This window comes from Apium graveolens, chromosome 2, assembly GCF_009905375.1.
Source record: "Apium graveolens cultivar Ventura chromosome 2, ASM990537v1, whole genome shotgun sequence".
Taxonomy (NCBI): domain Eukaryota; kingdom Viridiplantae; phylum Streptophyta; class Magnoliopsida; order Apiales; family Apiaceae; genus Apium; species Apium graveolens.
In genome coordinates this window covers 229,514,123-229,535,518 of record NC_133648.1, presented here as the reverse complement: position 1 = coordinate 229,535,518, position 21,396 = coordinate 229,514,123, and the positions used below count along the sequence as shown (strand labels likewise).

The following is a 21,396-nucleotide window of genomic DNA, read 5'->3' as shown; positions in this document are numbered from 1 at the left end:
CAATAACCTTTTTCGATAAGTATATACAACTATCAATTCAGAAGATAGAGTTGACGAATCTTTACAATACATTTATCACAACACGCAAGCACTATTGTAAAATAGTTATATTTATAATTATATAGTCATATACGCTTGACTGGTATTCCCGATATCTTATAGGATATGTTCCCGAATTTTTGGAATAAATTTCCTGAAAATCGGGCAGCGTTTCCTCTATTTATCGGACTACCAGTCGATTTCCAAATCGACGCAACAATCTCAACAATCACATTTCACAATCTATTTACCGACAGCTAACCTGAACTAAAAGTTTGAACAACCAAGCAGAAATCCTTATTTAGTTACAATACCCAGTTCGATTTATACACACAAACCCAATTCAACATCCACACAAAACAAAAATATAAACCAACGAACAATCATATAAACACTTCGCTTATTTTGCAAAACAAAACAGAACAAGAACGAAATTTTAGAAACCCGACTAAAAACCGCACAAAACTAAAATCTATTCAAATATTAATAAACCGGAATCAACAAGTTACTCAAACCCAGTTTTAATTCACATATAAGCACCACTGAAATATCCCCTGGTTTGTTACACATTCGTCTATTCATAAAACTCGAAACCGAAACCAACAATCACAATTCAACAGAATCAAATACGAAAAATGCTCGACCATCAACATATTCAAGAGGCTCAAATCAACTTCGCTACTTAATTTCTTTCAACAAAAATGCCACCCAACAGCATCAAACACGACCACCGGCTCGCTGGGTTCATCGGCGGTGGCCGGCTGACCTCCGATCGACCCCAAATCACGGGTGTCTGATCGAGGTCGAGCCCTCTGTCTACCTCGCAACATCACAACACTCGCATAACAGCAATAATCTTCCAGTTTCTAACATCAACCTTGAATTTAAATCGAAGCCGAATTATATATATACATATGTATCTATACATGTTCAAGAGAAGGAATTCATGGGTAATTTAAAGTAAAAAAGAAAAGAAAGAAAGAGAAGAAGAGGGAACAGGGGTCGATGGAGGGGAGCTGCGGGAGGGTTTAGCAGGAGAAAGAAAAGAAACGGGTAGATGAAGTGAAAAGAAGAGGAAGACAGAGATGTTTGTAAAAAAACTTGACTGCAATTATTTTGTTTTTTTTATATTATACTAAAAATTGCCACGTACAGGAAATAGGCAGATAATTTGACAAGTATCAGTTACCAATTCTCAGAAGCATACACGTAGCTTATAAGATAATTACGAGGGTTCTGAGTCTCGGTTTGCCCTGAAACTTGCAATTAACGAACCGAGGTGCACTTGAAAACAAATTTAGAAATTCACGAAAATAGTCTTAAAATGTTATACTCATCCGTAGAATTGTCATTTTCAAAAAATCTCAAATCAATAAAAAAATTTGAAGGATCACGAATCATCACAGGCTCGACACGAGATGATGAAGCATTTGAAACCTCATTTTGCAAGGCATCTTCACTTGATGTAAAGCTCCTTTTAGATTTCACTTCTTCATTAACAAAATGACTCTTTGTTGTTAAAATGGTGTACCATGGTGATCTTGGATTTGAAATATGCCTCGCATAATACACTTGATGAGCTTGACTAGCTAACACGAACCTATCTTCCGCATTTAATGTTGATCGAACATCCCCCGTAGTCATCCTATTTCTATCCAACTTGACATGCTTTGTATGATCAAACCAATGACATTTAAATAATATAACTTTATGCCCATTACGGTAATGAAGCTCAAGTATTTCTTCGAGTAGACCATAATTATTTTCAAAACTCCCCTTATATGAAGATTCTACTTATAAATGAGTAAATTTCTTAGGTACAAGCAATTCATTATTATAACAAATGAGAGAACAATGGATACGAAATTATTAAGTACCATATATTTCTTACCAATTACAAGCACACCCGAATTTGGTGAAGTGCGTTCATTAGGATTCGCACAACCAAATTTGTAACCATTACAGTGGCAACCATTGTAAATATCCACATCGCGCATCAGACCTTTTATTAAATCCTTAAAAAATTGAGTTGTGGATCATCCGCTACCTAAAATATATATATATAAGTGAATTATAGTTATAATATTTGAGGACAATAAGAAACATTTATATGTATGTGTTTAGACACGTACCCTTCTTTCAAACCAATTTGTGAATCGATCTTTTTGAAATCTTTCTTTTGTCGCATCATCAAACTCTGGGTATTGTCTATGTACCAACTTGTTAAATTCACTAAAAACAAATAACATTCATTATAATAAAATAAATCAAAGTAAAAAAATATCATAGATTTGTTAAAGACCTTACCCCAAGTACTTTGCAACCTCTGGTGTGTTGATAAGAACATAATATTTGATGAGTCTATCTTCATTGACCGTCAAGATTCTATGCCCTTTTCTTAAAATGGGTTTCGCCGGATACGTGTAAACTTCTAACAAGTTAGAATCATTATATATTTTGGGTGCCTCATTACGACACAATCGATTGTGCACTATTTCAAGTTTGGATTCAAAATATAGAGAACAAAAGTGCACACATTCCTCCTCGATATAGCGTTCAGCCGTTGAACCCTCTAAATGTGCTTTATTTCTAACTTTCATCTTTAATCCATGTAAAAATCTTTTAAAAGGGTACATCCATCGATATGTAACAGGGCCACCCAACTTACAATCGGTGGCCAAATGCAGTGGCAAGTGCTCCATCAGGTCAAAGAAACCGGGAGTAAAGATGGTTTTAAACTTAGCTATTATCCTCACACTATCTTTCTCCATTTTTAATAAATTGGAGTATTTCAAGGTAGATGAGCACAAATCTTGGAAGAAGTTAGACAATTCAATAATGGCATCACCCACTTGCCTCGTCAATAAGTCACGACAAATAATAGGCAACAATTTTTGCATGAAAATATGACAATAATGCGATTTCATACCATGAATAGTATATTTTTCAAAATTCACACACCTAGATATATTTGAAACGTAACCATCCGGAAGTTTAAGTATTGAAATCCACTCAAAGAAATTATCAACTTGTTCCCTCAAGAGCATATATGAAGCATATGGCATTATGTCTCCATCTTGAACCCACAACTCACGTCGTATACCAAGTTCCTCACAATCATACCTTAATTTTAAGTTATCTTTGGTCTCGTTCTTGTCAGCTAATATCGTGTAGAATATGTTTTCAAAAACATTATTTTCAGTATGCATGACATCAATATTGTGACGAAGATCAAGTGTCTCCCAATACGGGAGCTCAAAAAATGGAGAATAATGAGTCCAATTATGAGTAACACCATAGTCCCGAGGTCTTCTTTTTGTTAACTTTCTTGGAGGATGAAATTGTATAAGATCACATACAGCATTTGCCCTTCCACCTGAATGTCGAGCTGTAACAGAACAAACCTCTCTCTTTCCAAACTTTGTGCTACTCCTCAATGGATCACATGGTTCCAAAAAATTTCGAGCAGTGCCAAAGAAAGAAGGCTTACCACCATTCCTTAGTTGAAATCCTTTAGAATCACCACTACATACATGACAAGACAACTTACCCTTAGTCGACCATCCACTTAACATCGCAAGTGCTGGAAAGTCGCTAATTGTCCACATTAGTGCAACCCTCATCTGAAAATTTATGTGTGATGACCTATCATATGTTTCCACTCATGTATGCCATAATAGCTTCAATTCATCAATTAACGGTTGGAGGTAAATTTTTAGGTCTTTTATAGGATCAGTAGGACCGAGAATAATGAGAGGCATGAACATATATACAGCTTTCATGCACATAGATGGTGGAAGGTTGTAAACAACCACCACAATGGGCTATGGTATAATCCCTTGCAAGTGGATCATGAAATGGGCCAAATCCATCACTAGAAAGGTCAAGTCTGATATTCCTGCCTCTTTTTCAAATCTTGAAAATCTAGCAACAAATGTTTTCCATTCATCTTCATCTGCCGGGTGAGATAACTGACCATCAACAATGACTCTATCATGGTGCCACGTCATACACTTAGCAGTTTGCTCACACATTTACAAACGTTGTAGTCTCGGTATAAGTGGAAAGTATCGCAAGATCTTTCTTGGAATCAGCTTCTTTTGGTTATCCTTTCGGTCCTTATATCGGCCTTTGTGACATATGTCACAACATGTCTTTTTACTATTTTCATTATAAAATAACATGCAATCATTCTCGCAAGTATCAATCTTTTCATATCCCATATTCAAACCATTTATCATCTTTTTCACATCATAATATGTCTCAGTTAGATTGTGTTTCCCCGGCAATACTGACCCAATAAGTTCAAGTAACTCATCAAAACCATTATTACTACAACCATGCTTGTTCTTGAAATATAACAACCAATTTACGAATAGAACTTGGACAATTTGGATAAAGTGGTTCAGAAGCACCGTCTAACATCTCATAAAAAAATTATTGTTGCAGCTCCTCACCATTCCCGAAAATTCCATGTGCATCCGCAAAGTCTCAAAGCATTTCACGTGCATCATACATATCATCATCCATCATTACCCAAACTAGTCTCGGCTTCAATCCCAGATTTATGCTTTTCGCCATGAAAACCCCATTTAGTATATGACTCCATAATGCCATGTCGATACAAATCATAAGTTACATGGTCGGGTAATTTATGCTATGTATTTCCATACTCATTACATGGGCATCTTATCCTCCCTATTAAATCAACTTCCCCTTTCATAGCAACATTGATGAAATTTTGTACAGCATGTTTGTACTCCTCGGTTATATTATTCCTTGCATCAAACCTATGATGCATCCAACTTCGATCGGATGACATCTACAATTATCATATTGATTAATTAATTATTATAGATAAGAAATAACATCAATAAACAACTCAATTAAATTAATATTTCATTAGTATGATTGATATAATCATTATATAACTCAATGTCTTAAGATTATCTTAACATACTAAAAACAAGTAATAATCACCCTAATTTAGCCACAATAATTAAGATAGTTTATTTAGTATAAAAAAATAACAATATTAACATAATTGACATATATGAATACAAGAATTACAAGTATATTTATGAAAAATTTGGAAGAATACTTACTTGGACATGAATACTTATAAAATTGAAGCTTAAGGAATTAAAGGAGATGGGAAAAAATGGTGAAAGAAGAAAAGGGAGGCCACTGGAAGGAAAGGATACTAACAGTAGGGTTTCTAAATGTGTTACCCAAATACAACATGAAACGGTTGAAAAAAGACAGCGGGTATATTCAACCAGATACGGTTGCCTTTATAATTAATATTTTCAACCGATATCAGTTGATTTTAGTTTTATTCAACCGGTTCTACTTGTATTAAAATTAATAACATTTAAAACCGGTTGAATTTAAAACCGGTTGAATTTAACTGGTTCAACTGGTTCTGCGCAGGGAAAAAATGGTAACACTAAATTCCACTGGTTCTGGTTGAATTTAAAATCGGTTGAATTTATTCGGTTGAATTTAGTGTCGGTTGAATTTGTTCGGTTGAATTTGGGTGATGGTCAAAACTCTAACAATGTTAATTTTAAATTCAACCATATACGATTGAATTTAGGTCCGATTCAATTTAACCCCATTTTCTAGTAGTGTATATTTGATCGGAAAGAGAGCAATATGGGGAGGAGAAAGAGCAGAGAAGATAGAATGCTCGGTGCAATTTTCATTCAGAGATTCAAGTTATATTTATAGCAAGTGAAAGAGGACATGTAATTAATTTACATGATAAAAATTCTACACCTAAAGCTTATCTCTACTATTATAATATTTGACCATGTGACAAATCAATTCACAACACTCCCCTTTGATTGTCATTGTGGTATGGATCATAGACTGCCTCGTTAAAACCTTGTCAAAGAAAAATCCAGTGGGATAAGAACTTTGACGAAGGAAAAAGATTACAATCTCCCCTTGGAAAAATTAATCATTCTCTGAATTTTGTTGAAACAAATCCTTGAGTCGACGCATTCCATCTAAATGTTGAGTTCAGTAATTATTTTATGAATAAATCAGCAAGGTTGTCACGTGACCGAATTTTTTGTACATCAATTTTATCATTCTTTTGAAGCTCATGAGTGTAGAAGAATTTTGGTGAAATATGCTTCGTCATGTCTCCTTTGATATATCATGTTGTGCAAGACATGCCTGTACTTTAACAAGACTAAGTCAAATTGACAACCCTAAGTAAGTTGCACAGTAATCTTAGTTTGCATTTTGTACTTGTAATATTTAAAGTCTGTAAAAATGTCAAAGGAGCAGACTGGAGTCTTTTTATTTAAACAGTATCAAGCCTAAGAATTCTATCTGGAAGAAGATCAAGTAGATCATGCCTCAGAAGAATTATGAAGAAGCTTGGAATTGAATAAATCTGTTTTGGGAAAAATGTTCTAAGTCAAGATCTCTACAAATCACAGATTTAGTTTTATAGAGAAGTCATTCGAGAACTCCAGAATGACTTATTGAGAACTCAGGAAAGCTACTAGAGAACTCAGAGATATCGATAAGCCAAATTGAAGACATGAAGATTGGAGATATCGACAAGTCATTTCTTCACTAGAGAACTCAGAGTTATCGACAAGTCAAAATTCACTAGAGAACTCTGAGTTATCGATAAGTCAAATTTCACTAGAGAACTCAGAGATATCGACAAGCCAAAATTCACTAGAGAACTCTGAGTTATCGACAAGTCAAATTTGACTAGAGGACACTGAGTTATCGACAAGTCAAATTTGACTAGCGAACTCTGAGTTATCGACAAGTCAATAAGTCACTAGAGAACTCAGAGATATCGATAAGTCAAAGTGAAGATATGAAGATTAGAGGTCTCGATAAGCCAGATTCTCTTATAGAGAACTCAGAGACCTCTACAAGTCAAATCAACTATGGAGTATTAGAGATCTCGATAAGCCAATATACTTATCGAGATGTCAAGATCTCTATATGCCTAACTGGAGATCTCGAGGTAAAATCTCAAAGTACAAATTACAGATCAGTTCAATATCCAAGATTAACAATTAACAAACAATCCAACCAGTTGGATTGACAAGTCTATAAAAAGTAGCTTGAAGAGTGTGCAAGATCAAGGGTGAAGATTAACTGACAAAGGAAGATTAAAGTTAACAGAGTATGCAAAGATATGCTAAGCCAGAAATGGAAGATATACTTTTCCTAAAATGGAAATGATTAGTGACAGTTTACTAAAGTGAATAGCATCTCTTATTGTATACTGTGTAAACCAGCAGTTAACTAGAATATAAAGTTAACACTGGTCCTTTGTTAGAAGTAACAATTTAGATCAAGAACTCTTGTATTCTCTCAAGAAAGAAGCTAAGCTCTTTATCAACAAAGAGCCTAGAAATTTTGTAGCAAAACATTCTTAATTTTAATATAAAATTAAGTGAGTTTTGAAAACCTGTGTTCTTTATTATTGCATGTTTAATTTCTGCATGAACACATTTCACTACAAGATTTGATTTACTTTGTTCACAACCAAAATAGTTCAAGAAAAGCATTAAAACACAAAAACACATTCACCCCCCTCCCTTGTGTGTAATTCATTACCTAACAAGTGGTATCAGAGCAAAATCTGAAAGTAAACAGATTCAAGATCTTGGAAGAATGAATACATAAAAAATCAGTAGCATTAAAATTCCTACTTTTGACAAAGCTAACTACACTCTGTGGAAAAAGAAAATGTTGTTGTTTATCAGGATGGCCAATCCACTCTACATTCAGATTCTAAAAAATGGGCCCTTCACTCCTATGGTTAGAGTTGAGGAATCTATCGATGGTGATATGGTTATTCCAGTTCATTATGCTCCAAAAGACCCTTCTGAGTACTCTGATCCTGAGAAAGAAAAAGTCTCCCTGGATAGTGGCTTGCAGCTGATATTGATAGAGTCACTTGACAATGTAATGTACAATAACATTGTCAACTGTGACACTGCCAAGCAGATCTGGGAAAAGATTGAAATACTCTGTGAGGGAACTAAGGAAGTCAGATCTAATCAAAGAAGGATACTGATTTCACAATATGAGGGTTTCATGGCCAAGCCAAAAGAAAGTATCACTAATATGTTTGAAAGGCTCAATAAGCTGATAAATGACTTGCAGCTTCATGACAAATAATATGAAGCTGAAGAAGTGAATCTGAAATTTTTGCTTACACTGAAAGTTCTTTATGGAATCTTAAAAATATATGAATTAGAAATGATTCAAAGACAGTCATTAAGAGCTTTTCAAGGGCATGTTATAGATGGTTCAAGTGCTCTAATTGGTAATGAAAGCCAGACCTCTAATGATGAGCCAAGATCCTAAACTCCAGTTGCCTCAAATAGTGATCAAAGAACAAATGATTCACAAGAACATGTCATTCTGGAATTGGAAGAAGATGAGTTCTACACCTTGGATGAACTTGATGAGCTTGAGCAGTCAATGGCCTATCTAGCAAGAAAGTTCTCTAACATTAGAGTAAAGAGGACAAGATTATTCAAGGGTAAAGGACAATCATTCAACAAAGACAGCAACTGGAAAGGAAAAGGAAAGTACACATCTGATAGCAAAAATGGTTACAAAACTGGATCTATTGACAAATCAAAGATAAGATGCTTCAATTGTGATGAACTAGGCCATTTTGCTACAGAATGCAGGAAACCCAAGAAAGTAAAGAAAGATAAAGATTATCTTGAACTGGAAGCAAAGTATGAAGCTCTTCTGAAGAAACAGCAAAGCAAAGCTTATATTGCAGAGGGAAAAAGTTGGGATGATTCTGATAATAATGAAGATGAGGAAGTTGGAAATTATGCACTAATGGCCTTGGAAGAAGGAGAGTCATCCTCATCAAAATCACAGGTACCAACTCTCACCACCATTGATTTAAACGTGAGTCAATATAAGGAAACTGTAGAGAAGATGAGCACAGAAATGTTTCACATACATACAAGTATGGTTGCTGCTAATGAAGAAGTTAGCAGACTGACAAAGATAAATAAGAAGCTTGAAGGTGAGAAACAAGAAGCTGAATTCTTGTTGGTAGAGCTTGAAGCTGTAAGACAAGAAAATGCATATCTGAAGAACAAGCTCAAGTGTGCAAGTGAAATTGAAGCAGTGCTAAGGGAAAAGCTAGAAAGGAATGAAGTTAAATTGAAGTCCTTCAAGAATGCATCTGAGTTAATTGGACAATACCATGAGAAAAATAAGCCATGTGCAAATATTTCTATTGGTCTTAATTATGATGCCTTGAACAGCAAGAAGAAAAATATAGGTGACAAAGGGAAAGCAACAGAAAATGAAAATATTCCAACAATCCATAAAAAGGTTGATTCATCTATGTTCAAGGCATATGGAGTTAATTTCAGTAAAGAAAAGTTGATTATCAAGCAAGAAATTGCTGATGAAGACAATGAGAAGAAAGATGCAAAAGCAACTCAATCTTTCAAAGCTGAAGAGAAGCTCATGGATAATCAAGGTTCCAAGACACCTGTCAAAGAAATCAAAACTGAAGATGCAAGAAAGAAAAAGAATAATAGAAATGGGAAAATAGGGATAAACAAAAGCAATATTTTGCTTATGTTGCAGATGCTCCAAGAAAGAAATATGAAAAATGTGGCTCTGTGAATCACCTAACTCTCCTTTGTAAAAAGGTTGTTAGCAAGCCAGCTGAAGGAGCCTGCAAATACAATGAAGCAGATGCAAATGATCCTTACTCATTCTGTGACAAGTTTGATTGAATCCCTTGCAACTTGAAAGTGATGAAAAGTTGTCACAAACTGAGAGTAGACCTTAAAGAAATAAAAATTGGATCGACAACAGATAGGGAAAATGCACAACTGTCATTGAATTCTATTTTATCTGAAACAACTCATTCTACTTCTGCTAAATCAGTTAATAACACTACTAGAAAAATGCCCTTAGACATCGGTTATAAACCGATGTCTTTTTTTTTAAAACCGATGTCTTCGCATGTGTAGAGAAAGGTAGGGGTCTTTAACAGTGGTTTTTAGCCGATGTTAAAGATTAACATAGACATCGGTTTTTTGAGCAAACTGATGTATAATTAGCCCTTTTTTTTAATAACATGTTAAAACTAGATTATGAAAAATGGTATTTAGGAGGTTAAAAAGCACTTTAAATATATAACAAGGCAGAACTTTTAACTGATAGACATCATATTCTTAAAAAAAATGATGTCTTAAATTTTATAGTACATCGGTTGGTCTGTGGAAGCCATGTTAAAGAGGACCTTAGACATCAGTTCTCTTTCAAGATAAGATGTTATATGTTATATATCACATTGGTTTTCCTTGATGTAGCGATGTCAAAGTTCTTATTTAACATCATTTTTCAATGGAACCGTTGTGCATTATAGTGAAAGACATCAGTTTATTTCAATTATTTTAATATAAACTTTTACTTTTGACATCGATTTCACTTGCACAAGTCGATGTGTTTTAACATTTTAGACATCATTTTCATTCCATAGATTCATGAGAACCATAGATAAAAGAAGCATTTAAAACAAAAATAATCAAAAAAATGAATTTGTCATTAATAATGCTAGTAATATAATTATTGTTAACAAAAAAATATATACATACATACAAAAATTCATTCTAATATAAACACCATAAAAAGGCCCTTGTGTTTCGCCGCGAGGATCTTTGTAAAAGGCCTTGCCCGTCCTTTGGCAGAAGATTGTGGGCACTTGCTACATCAACTCCAAGCTTAAGGTTGTTCATCGCAACTTTGTTGGAGATGGGATGTAATCTGAAGAATCTGAAAAGGTACGGGAAAAATTTAAAAGTCTAACAAAAAACATAAGCCTGAAAAGTGAAAAGAACTGATCAAACAATGTAATCAAGGAATAGACAATTGAAGATAATGTTGCATTCCCGAGGGAACCAGCATGAAGGGCATCATTGCTAGTGCTAAAAAAAATGGGTACAACATTGTAGAGATTACAATGCCTATCATATTATACCAATTGTAATCTAGTGATAACAAGCAAACCCAACATTTTTTATTGAGTATCGCTTTAATTAGTTAGGAGTTGCGATCGGTCTTGCAGATATAGCTTAAGAATATAATGATAGACTAATTGTAGAACAGGGAGAAGACACCAACAACTAGCTACCCCTGCTTATTAGTACTACCATATTTGCTGTAATTTCTGTTTAAACTATCAAGACTTGCAGAACGGGGGGAGTACTGGACAATTAAAGGACTTCTAAGATCCCAGACAGTCTAAAACATTTCAATGACATGTCTTCAACCTAGCTACACCTCCTAATTTTATAAATGTTCAATATATAAAAAATGAAGTAACTAGAAGCAGCTGAAGTGCAGTGCACTCCTAGTTCTCAGAATCTCTAATACTGCTAGATAAGAATGGTGATCACAAAACAGCCACCGCTAGAAAAAATTAGCATCTATGATAAGATAAACCACCAACCACATTTTAAAAATTCCAATCAGATCGCGGAAATCATGCAAGAACAATTTGACAAAGGTTAGCACAAATGAATACAGCGGTTTTGACCTCAATCACTTGTTTTAGCTTACAAATTGATATTACCTTCTAACATCCAGATTAAACAGGGAGATTATGTCGTAAACCGTTTACTGATGCATCCGGGCTGGTAGATTTAGCTTAAATTTCAATAACAATTCAATAACTTTGTTTGAACGCCTACAAATATTACTAGACAAAATGTTCTTAACAATTTATGTTATCAATCTTCTGAATAATAAAACTTACTTTGAATTACTACTCATCCAAAAGAAAATGAACTTACTGGTATAGTGTCCGCGAGCGAAGTTATTAGCAGCATCTTCTTTGCCACTGATAAGTTGCTCAGGATGAAACAACTGTCGATATGCACCAGTACGAACCTCATCAATAACAGTAGGTTCAAGATCAACAAACACAGCACGAGGGACGTGTTTACCAGACCCTGTTTCACTGATAAACATGTTAAACGCGTCGTTTTCTTTCCCTAAACTTTGATCACTCGCCATTTGTCCATCAGCCTATTCAAAAGCATCAAGAAATTGTTAATTCACATTTCACCGAATACAAATTTATCAAACAAACAATGAACATTAACAAACATGCACGAGTTTTTTTTAAACAAAAACAGGTAGAAATGGCATGTACACAATAGGAATAACCTCAATGCCATGTTCAAAGCAGTAAAGTTCCCAACACGTATTTCCTACTTGAATTCCAGCTTGACCAATGTGGATTGAAAGGCACTCTCTCATTTTTTTTGGAACTAGTTCAGCTTTGATGGTACGGTCTAGTATAGTTTAGGTACACCACGTCACCACTATATGATGGTATACATATTTTTTGATGATAGAAATGACTTATCACTGGGATCAGTAGTAGACATTAAAGTCAATAAAGATTATACTTCGGACTATGTTTGTTAAAAACTTTATAATTTAGTTTAACACTTTAACAACTTCAAAGGATTCCAGGATGTAATAAAACAGAATAAGTTATAGAATTTCGGCATATATTAAAAGGATTGAAAAATGATCATTTTTTAGAAGAATTATTACAGAACGAGCCTTTTGAAGTTAGATGATGAGAGAACTTACCGAGCACAAGTTTGACAAGATTAGGTCATTGTGACTATCCGAATTTTATTATAACACATTTAAAAACATTCAAATACAGCTGTAAAGTAATACCAAAGTAAGGTGACATACTGGTCAGCTAGCACATTAGTAGTTGCAAGCTGTTGGCTACATGATAATCCATTCACTGTCATATCTGGAACTAATCCGTCCGAGTAACATGGCGAAGAGGAGGCATGGGAAGTCTTCAAAGAAGGATCAAAATTTGAAGTAGAGCTAAAAGACCTCTGTTTAACATCAAATATAAAATACCCACGAACCAAGCAATGAGTGTCATACGGTTCTGTACTTGTGAGTCTCATACTCAATTTCTGAAAACTCCTACAACCAACTCTCTCATTACAATAAACACCTATATATTTTGCAAAACTAGTGACATTCCCAAACCTCAAGCTATCCACAACAATATCTCCAGCTGCAGAAGCTGATGCCATTATATTTGTGTAATGTGAGTAGTTTCCAACTATATCAAAACAATTCTCTCTAGTCCCAAATCCCTTACGACTTTCTAGAGCCTCGTAATAGAATTGGGAATGCGCAGACAGAAATCTCGGCTGTCGAAGCAAAGATTTCACTGAATTCCCAAAACCAGAATTGAATAAAGCAGCATTGAGATTACCAATAACAACACTAGAAGTCATTTTAATGCTTTATAATAAATATGTAAATATTATAGTTTAAATGATAACGTACCGTGGTTAATACTCCAATCTTATTTTCCCCCGGATTAGTTTGAAGATACCGTGGCGAAAGGGGTATAGGATTGTTGAATCCATACCCATCTACATGAATCAAACATGAAACCTGTACAACAAAGTACAATGAAAATATAAAGGTCACCGAATATAAAGGGATATCTCGAGATACTTATTTAGTGAAGAGATATCTCGAGATACTTATTTAGTGAAGAGATATCTTGAGATACTTATTTAGTGATATAAAGGTCACTGAATATAAATGATACAGCCAATGCAATCCAACTTGCAGTAACGGGAAAATATAGTGATTTGTGCTTTCTTTACATGAGTAAGTCTTTAATGTTTGTTGTATTAAGGTGACACAAATAGTTGTCGGATTGAGCTGACAAATATAGTTGTCGTATTAAGCCGACTTTTGTTACTTTCATCATTAAATTCGAAGAATCTTCTCTAATGCTAAGAATTATTCAAAGAGGTCATGAAAGGCGACAAATTCAAGTAATACTATGTATTCCAATAAATGATCACAACCAATTGTCACATATGTGTCTGTCTTGACTCGCATTCAAGAGGAACATAATATTAACACATCACAAGTAAATTAACCAAATAAAAAAGATAACATCAGTTGTGCATTTGCAAAAGCATGAGTACATAAATTGAAAATCAAGAGAAACGGGACATAAAAAGGAAAATACCTTATGTTTTCTTGGTTTGTGAGGAGCAGCTTCTCCACTTGCAGGAGTCATAGTGTGTTAGTGAGTGTCAATAACAGTTTGTAAAATCCAAGAAGGACCATAGTTAACAAGAGTGGCAGTAGGGCCGAAACTGATAGGCTCCTCCCCGGGCTTAACAGCTTCGATATGGGAGGCAAGTGGAAGGCTGAAATTATGAGGGGGATTATCAAGAAGAAGCTTCTTGTTAATGAGATTCACTGCAAAAGCAGCATCAGTTCCCTGTGCGAATCTTCTGGTTTTGCCAGAACTGTTGCATACTAATTGAATAAACTAGATACATATTACAAAGTACAAATAAACAAAACCCCAAGTTAGAATCAGTTGTACTAAATTATAAAGTAGCAAATTGAGCTGGGCAAGACTACTTATAGATGGTTGAGAAGAGTCGTTATCGAGTTTGAGAGCTTCAAGTTGTTGTTGATTGTCCATTGTAGTTTTCCAGAATTGAGAAGATTGATGATAAAAGAATATTTGTATCCATTGTATCAACAAAGTACAGACCAAACCTTGAGATATATCCAGATCCCCATTCTCAGTTATCTAACGGAGACCATACAAAGTATCCGTCCACATTGCAACCATCCTCTATGCACAGTTGTATAATTTCAGCCATACATTTGTATATGCCATGAGGTACTATTTACAACCATTTAGATTTTTACCTGCAGTTTAATGTTTTGGAAAGCATAATCAGGCTTGATAATATTCTAGGAAAAAAACTACTTGTATACATACCCAACTCTATTAAAATAACAAAGCTACTTGTATACATACCTAATCAAGAAAACCCAACTTGTTTCAGTAACAAAGCTTTAGAGACCTGTAAACAAATCTCTATTAAAATAAAAATATAAAATTTGAAAATAAAGTCAAAATAAACTTACTTTTCTCGCATAAATCGAGTAGACCCAACTTCTTTCAAGATTATTTAGCACCAATCGAGCTCAATTTAGGAATTAATCGAGTTTAATTAAAGGTTTGTACAAATAGGGGTATAATTAGGTTTAAAAAGAGTGATTGAGAAGAGAGACAGTGAGAGATGAGAGAGAAGAGAGACTGAGAGAAGAGAGAAAAAAGACAAGAGAATGAGAGAGAGAGAGAAGAGAGACTGAGAGAAAAGAGAAAAGAGACGAGAGAATAAGAGATAGAGAGAATAGAGAATGAGAGAGAGGGGGGAAATGGTTTTGGTTAAGCGAGGGAAAACTGAGAATAAATTTTTTGGTTAAGGGGGGAATTTTTTGGTGTGTATTAACGGGGGAAAGAAAGAAGCGGGTCTTTTTTATCTTTTTAAAAAATGATTATAGACATCGGTTGGTTAAGATACCGATGTCTTATAATACCTTTAATATCAGTTTTGAAGCGACCGATGTTAAAATTGCTTTTAACATCAGTGACATTTCTAATCGATGTTAAAGAGGTGATGTCGTAGGCACTATTTCTAGTAGTGTAAGAAGAAAGTGCCCAACACTGCATGGGTTGCTAAACACACTTAAAACTCATTATGTGCAGAGCAAGATGAAGAAGGTCATATGGATCATTGATAGTGGATGTTCCAGACATATGACAGGTGATAAGGCCCTGCTATCACAGTTTTAGGAGAAGGCTGGCCTTTTGGAGACAACAGCAAAGGATTCACAATGGGATATGGCAAAAATGTTTCTGGAAATGTTGTCATTGATGATGTAGCAGTGGTAGTTGGTCTTGAAGTGAATCTTCTCAGTGGTAGTCAATTTGCAGACAAAGGTTTTGAAGTTTTATTCAATAAAGAAGATTGCACTTTTATCAGCAAGAAAACTGGTGAAGTTACTCTGAAAGGAGCAAGAAAAGGAAGCTTGTTTGTTGCATACTTGGACTCAACAAATAAGGATGGTATTTGTTGCTTCTACACCAAGGCATCAGAAGAACAAAGCAAGCTATGTCATAAAAAGCTGTCTCACTTGAATTTCAAGGCAATCAACACCTTGGTCAAAAAGGAGTTAGTAAGAGACATGCCTAATCTGGAGTTTGCTCAAATTGAAGTTTGTGAAGCTTGTCAGAAAGTAAAAATGAAAAGATCAAGTCACAAGTCGAAAAATGTGAATTCTATAAGTGCACCATAGCAATTTATTCACATGGATTTGTTTGGACCAGTAAATGTCTTATCAATTTCAAGAAATAAATTTGCACTTGTGATGGTGGATGATTTTTCAAGATATACTTGTGTAGAGTTCATGCACTCTAAAGATGAAACTCCACACATCACAACTGAGCACATCAAGAAAATAGAAAAATAGGCTGAAGATCATAATTGTGTAAAAAGATTGAGAAGTGATAATCGAACAGGATTCAGGAATGCAACATTGAGTGAATTCTGCAAAAACAAAGGCATTGTTCAAGAATTCTCAGCAGCTAGAAAACCTCAACAAAATGAAGTAGTTGAAAGGAAGAACAAAATATTGGTTGAAGCTGCTAGAACAATATTGCAAGATGCCAAGTTGCCAACAAGTTTATAGGAAGAGGCTGTTAACACTGCATGCTACACAGTCTACACTCAAAACAGATATCTCATTAACAAGGCTCATGGAAAATCACCTTACTCAATCATGTCTAAGAGAAAGCCTATTGTAAAGCATCTTCATGTGTTTGGAAGCAAGTGTTACATTTTGAAAGACAACTCTGAATATGTGGGAAAATTTGACTCAAAAGTTTTTGAAGCAATTTTTCTGGGATATTCATTGGAGAGAACTGCCTACAGGGTCATGTGATTGATCAAAAGAAGATTATGGAAAGCACAGATGTGACTTTTGATGATGGCAAGTGTCCAGGCTTGGAATGTCTTGATGAAAATGAAGTTGAAGCCCTTGCATTTGAAAACCTTAACGTTGATAATGATTCTGATGGAGAAGAGGATGTTGATGCACAATAGATGATAAATGAAGAGACTATTAAACAGAAAAATCATGGGAATGGAAGCTCATCTCAAACATCTGAATTTGATAGTACAAACTCAGGGGGAGAAAGAGAAGAAGGATCTACCAGTCATACCAATAATGAAGAAAATGATGAAGGCACAAGTCAACAAACTCACACGAGAAAGTGGGATGGACGTTACACTAGAGAAGCAATTATTGGTGATCCTACTTCTGGTGTGAGAACTAGAAGTGCAACTGCTAATGAGTGCCTACATGCATGCTTTTTATCTCAAGTAGAACCTAAGAAAACTGAAGAAGCTCTAATAGATCCTGATTGGATATCTGCCATGCAGGAAGAGCTTAATCAGTTTGAAAGAAACATAGTCTGGGAGTTAGTTCATGCACCAAAGAATAAAAGCATTATTGAAACAAAATGGGTGTTCAAGAACAAGATGGATGAAAATGGTATAGTTACCAGAAACAAGGCAAGGTTGGTTGCAAAAGGCTACTCACAAGAAGAAGGAATTGATTATGATAAAACTTTTGCTCCGGTTTCAAGACTTGAAATAATAAGATTTTTTCTATCATTTGCTGCACATTCAAATTTTAAAGTGTATCAAATGGATGTCAAGAGTGCCTTCCTAAATGGTGAGCTAGAAGAAGAGGTTTATGTGCAACAACCACCTGGCTTTGAAGACCCAGAATTTCCAGATTTTGTGTACAAGCTACTCAAGGCTCTATATGGACTAAAGCAGGCACCTAGAGCTTGGTATGATACATTGTCAAAATTCCTGCTTAAACATAGTTTTACTAGAGGTACTATAGACAAGACTCTTTTCTACAAGAAACATGACGAAGATATGATCCTAGTTCAAATCTATGTGGATGATATCATCTTTGGTTCTAAAAATGAAAATCTTTGCCAAAGATTCTCCAAGCTTATGCAGAGTGAATATGAAATGAGCATGATGGGGGAATTAAGTTAATTTCTTGGACTTCAAGTTAGTCAAAGAAGTGATGGAATCTTCATCAGCCAAACTAAGTATATTAAAGATTTATTGAAAAAGTTTGGCATGGTTGATTGTTCACCTGCATCTACACGTATGTCTACTTCAACAAAGTTGGATGAAGATAGAAAGGGCAAAAGTGTAGATATTTTAAGTTATAGAGGAATGATTGGATCACTGCTTTACTTAATTGCAAGTAGACCAGACATCATGTTTGTAACATATCTATATACAAGATTTCAAGCTAATCCAAAAGAATCACATTTGATGGTTGTGAAGAGGATTTTCAGATACTTAAAGGGGACTCCAAACTTGGGATTATGGTATCCTAAGGGAACTGGTTTTGAAACTGTTGGCTACACAGATGCAGATTTTGCTGGATGTAGGGTTGACAGAAAGAGTACTTGTAACGCCCTCCAGACCCAGGGTATAAGTCTGGGGGTTACTAGCTAATCACCAAACTTGTACAATCTGATTAACAAATAATAAAGAAATGAATCTAAACCCCTTTAACACTAACCAGGATCTTTTTAGGTTGAAGTATGAAAACAAGAACCACTAACTACTTTATTACAAACCAAATTCAAAACATTACAAACTCTCTTTATTACAACCATTTTCTAACCAATTTTAAACTAATTTCATCTTTTATTCAAACACACACACACACTAACTATCTACACTCCTCTCGTTCAGGCAACTTAAAGCTTTCTTCCTGGATTGGGATCAACACCTTGGGTATGAGAGGATCCCGAGGCTTGACCCGCTTCTTTACCACTCAAGTCCTAATGGATTTCATATTTCTTCTTAACTGAAAACAATAAGGTGAATAACAACAAAAAGGGGTGAGCCAAAAATTGCTCAACAAGTCCGCAAAATATAAACAGTGTTAAAGCAGTTTAAATGAATTGGTAACCTGGGTATATCTGCAAAGAGATAACCCCGCGAGAATAGAAAGAATGCCATTACTGGCGAGTACAAATGAACTAAACTGGACACAAATTCGTATCTATACCCTGTTAATCATCCAGGATACAGTGTAGATCTATATCCCACTATATAGATCCCGTCGGGCACCTAGGCACTACGGCCCATCTCAAGGATCCGGTTATATCCCGGTCCTTAGGATTAAGTAAACTTAATACCCAAAAGTATCACTATCCAGTCCATGGAGAAGCAACCAAAAAATTCGGTATGCTTTGATATATTCTAATCACCAGAATATATCAATATTTGTGAGTAACAATTGGAATATGAACAATGAATTCAAATAAAAAGGAGAAATCAATAATTGAAATAAAATATGAACAAGAATCAAAAGAGTGCAAGTGTGATAAGAATCTGAAGAAATATCACTATTCAGAAATTAGAATAGGGGGAAAACTTGCCTTCCGCGTGACTTACTGCAAATATGTCACCTTCGTCTATCACCGACTCAACCTGCCTTGCTGGCTTAGCTTCTGTTAGAGAAATAGACTGGTTTAGTCATTTCGTACTTTAATTGCATCTTGAACCGACTTCACATTGTTCCTATTATCTACCCATGTGCTTATGAATGACTCGTATATTATATATTAACAAGTAAGAATCGATTAACCACATAATACACATAAGCACATAATCATTTTTATAGTTAAAATAATTTTTAGAATCAAAATCGACTCGCTGATTGCTCAACTGATCATTATCTGGCTCGTTTCCTATTTTTTCGAATTTTTCGGACTCGTACCGGCACACAATTCGACTGATAATCAAACAAATAACAAAGTCAACTAATTTCTAGAAGAAATTAGGCTTTAATATTATTTTTAATGAAAAGAATTCATTTTTCTCAGTCAAAGGTCTTCGTTTCACTCGAATCGGACTAATGGTCTAATTAATATCAATTAAACACGAATAAACTAATTTATTATTCAATATAAATAATTATTACTAATTTTTAAACCCTGAAATAAATTTTAAATAATTATTTAAGAAAAATCAGAACTGAAAATTATTTTTCTACAATTTTTGGAATTAAAATGAATTTATTATGATTTATTGAAAATTATTTGATTAATTATCAAAATAATTAATCATTTTTAAATAATTAATAAATAATTATTAATTAATAAATAAATAAAAAAATAAATAAATTTGATTTTTAGAAAATATTTCAGAATTATTTATAATATAAATCAAATAATTAATTAATTAATCAATTTATAAAATAAATAAAACTGATTTTATAATTAAAATAAAAATAAAAATAAATTGCAGAAACATTGGTCAGAAATCAAATCCTGACAAAAACAGATCAAACCCGGGTTGCAACCGGGTCAGCAAGAACATCCTGGGTCGGGGATGAACTCACCGGAAAATTTCCAGATTCCGGTGGGTTTCCCGGACTCCGGCGACCTCTGTTCTTGGCCAAACGAGCACCATTTGGTACCATTATTGATCCCAAATCATTCCAAATTACTTCCCCAACTTCATTCAACTGAAAAACGATCAAAATCATCCCTGAATAACAATCTCCGATCAAATCGACTTAACTTTCCGGCCAAAATCCTATCTTTTGATTCTGTACATGAAACTTGATGATTTATAGTGCAAATCAAAGCTAAAGAACAGTATAATCAAACCCCTAACATATCAGGAACCAAAGATTCATAAAAATCATGAAGCTATGTTTTAAAAATCGAACATAAACCCTAATAATCGAACTTTACTATCCAGGTATCGTTTGTTCAATTAAACACCGTGAATCGATTGCAAATAACATCAGGAAGCTATATCAATCATCAAAACATCATAATAACCCTAGAATAAAAAAGTCCTAACTCGAACATAAACCCTAGAAATCAAAAATCAAAAATAACGAATTAAAACATGAAATTGATACTAGAATTGGAAAGAAAAGATCAAGACCTTCAATTTCAGTACTTGAATCACTGGATTTGGTGTTGTAATCTACTCGAAATCACCGATTGATTCTTCGACCCGACTTGGTTCTTCCCGACCCGGTTTCAAAGAATTTTGTGAATTTTCAGAATTTTAATTACATAATTAAATAAAATTAAATAAAAATTAGGCTATTTATAGTAGTGAAATTAATACTCCTAAATAAAATTAAGATCCTAATTCTACACTTTTTAAAATTAATAAGCCCCTAATTTTATAATTTTTGAGTATTAAAATTTAATTTATAAATTTTTACATATACAATATATATGCCAAAATTTCCCAAAAATTGTGAATAATGCAAAAATACAAAGAAATGGTATAAATAAAAGTCCTATAATTTTAAGTCATCATCTTGACTCATCACTTCTTCTTGACAGCGGCGAATCTTCTCTAG

At 34.3% G+C, this 21,396-nt stretch overlaps 2 protein-coding genes across 5 annotated transcripts; both read right to left on the bottom strand.

Moving 5' to 3' along the window:
- Positions 1–1,344: 1,344 nt before the first annotated feature.
- On the bottom strand, positions 1,345–3,662 carry LOC141697326 (uncharacterized). Its single transcript, XM_074501629.1, has 4 exons — positions 2,356–3,662; positions 2,172–2,271; positions 1,931–2,054; positions 1,345–1,829 (listed from the first exon to the last, which is right to left on the bottom strand). The coding sequence occupies exons 1-4, from the start codon at positions 3,660–3,662 to the stop codon at positions 1,345–1,347; spliced, it is 2,016 nt and encodes a 671-aa protein (XP_074357730.1).
- Positions 3,663–10,603: 6,941 nt separating this feature from the next.
- LOC141708150 (tubulin alpha chain-like) lies at positions 10,604–15,246 on the bottom strand. Of its 4 annotated transcripts, none has more exons than XR_012569414.1 (7): positions 15,043–15,246; positions 14,933–14,978; positions 14,120–14,820; positions 13,417–13,527; positions 12,796–13,297; positions 11,874–12,108; positions 10,604–10,854 (listed from the first exon to the last, which is right to left on the bottom strand). XR_012569414.1 is itself a non-coding variant. In XM_074511629.1 (6 exons), exons 3-6 carry the CDS (start codon positions 14,168–14,170, stop codon positions 10,814–10,816), a joined length of 438 nt encoding a protein of 145 aa, XP_074367730.1. In that variant the 5' UTR covers positions 14,171–14,820; positions 14,933–14,978; positions 15,043–15,237; the 3' UTR covers positions 10,604–10,813. The 4 variants fall into 4 exon arrangements, 1 of the variants encoding a protein (XP_074367730.1); XR_012569412.1 differs by having other exon boundaries at positions 12,796–13,277; XM_074511629.1 differs by lacking the exon at positions 12,796–13,297 and having other exon boundaries at positions 15,043–15,237.
- Positions 15,247–21,396: the final 6,150 nt, after the last annotated feature.

Coding starts and splice junctions, on each gene's coding strand:
- LOC141697326 (XM_074501629.1), bottom strand. CDS start 3,662: ATGAGGGTTGCACTAATGTGGACAATTAGCGACTTTCCAGCACTTGCG. Junction 2,055..2,171: donor CAAATTGGTTTGAAAGAAGG/GTACGTGTCTAA, acceptor CAATTTTTTAAG/GATTTAATAAAAGGTCTGAT. Junction 1,830..1,930: donor TTCGGGTGTGCTTGTAATTG/GTAAGAAATATA, acceptor ATTTATAAGTAG/AATCTTCATATAAGGGGAGT.
- LOC141708150 (XM_074511629.1), bottom strand. CDS start 14,170: ATGACTCCTGCAAGTGGAGAAGCTGCTCCTCACAAACCAAGAAAACAT. Junction 13,528..14,119: donor ACAAACCAAGAAAACATAAG/GTATTTTCCTTT, acceptor TTTGTTGTACAG/GTTTCATGTTTGATTCATGT. Junction 12,109..13,416: donor AGATTGGAGTATTAACCACG/GTACGTTATCAT, acceptor GCTTTTGAATAG/GCTGATGGACAAATGGCGAG.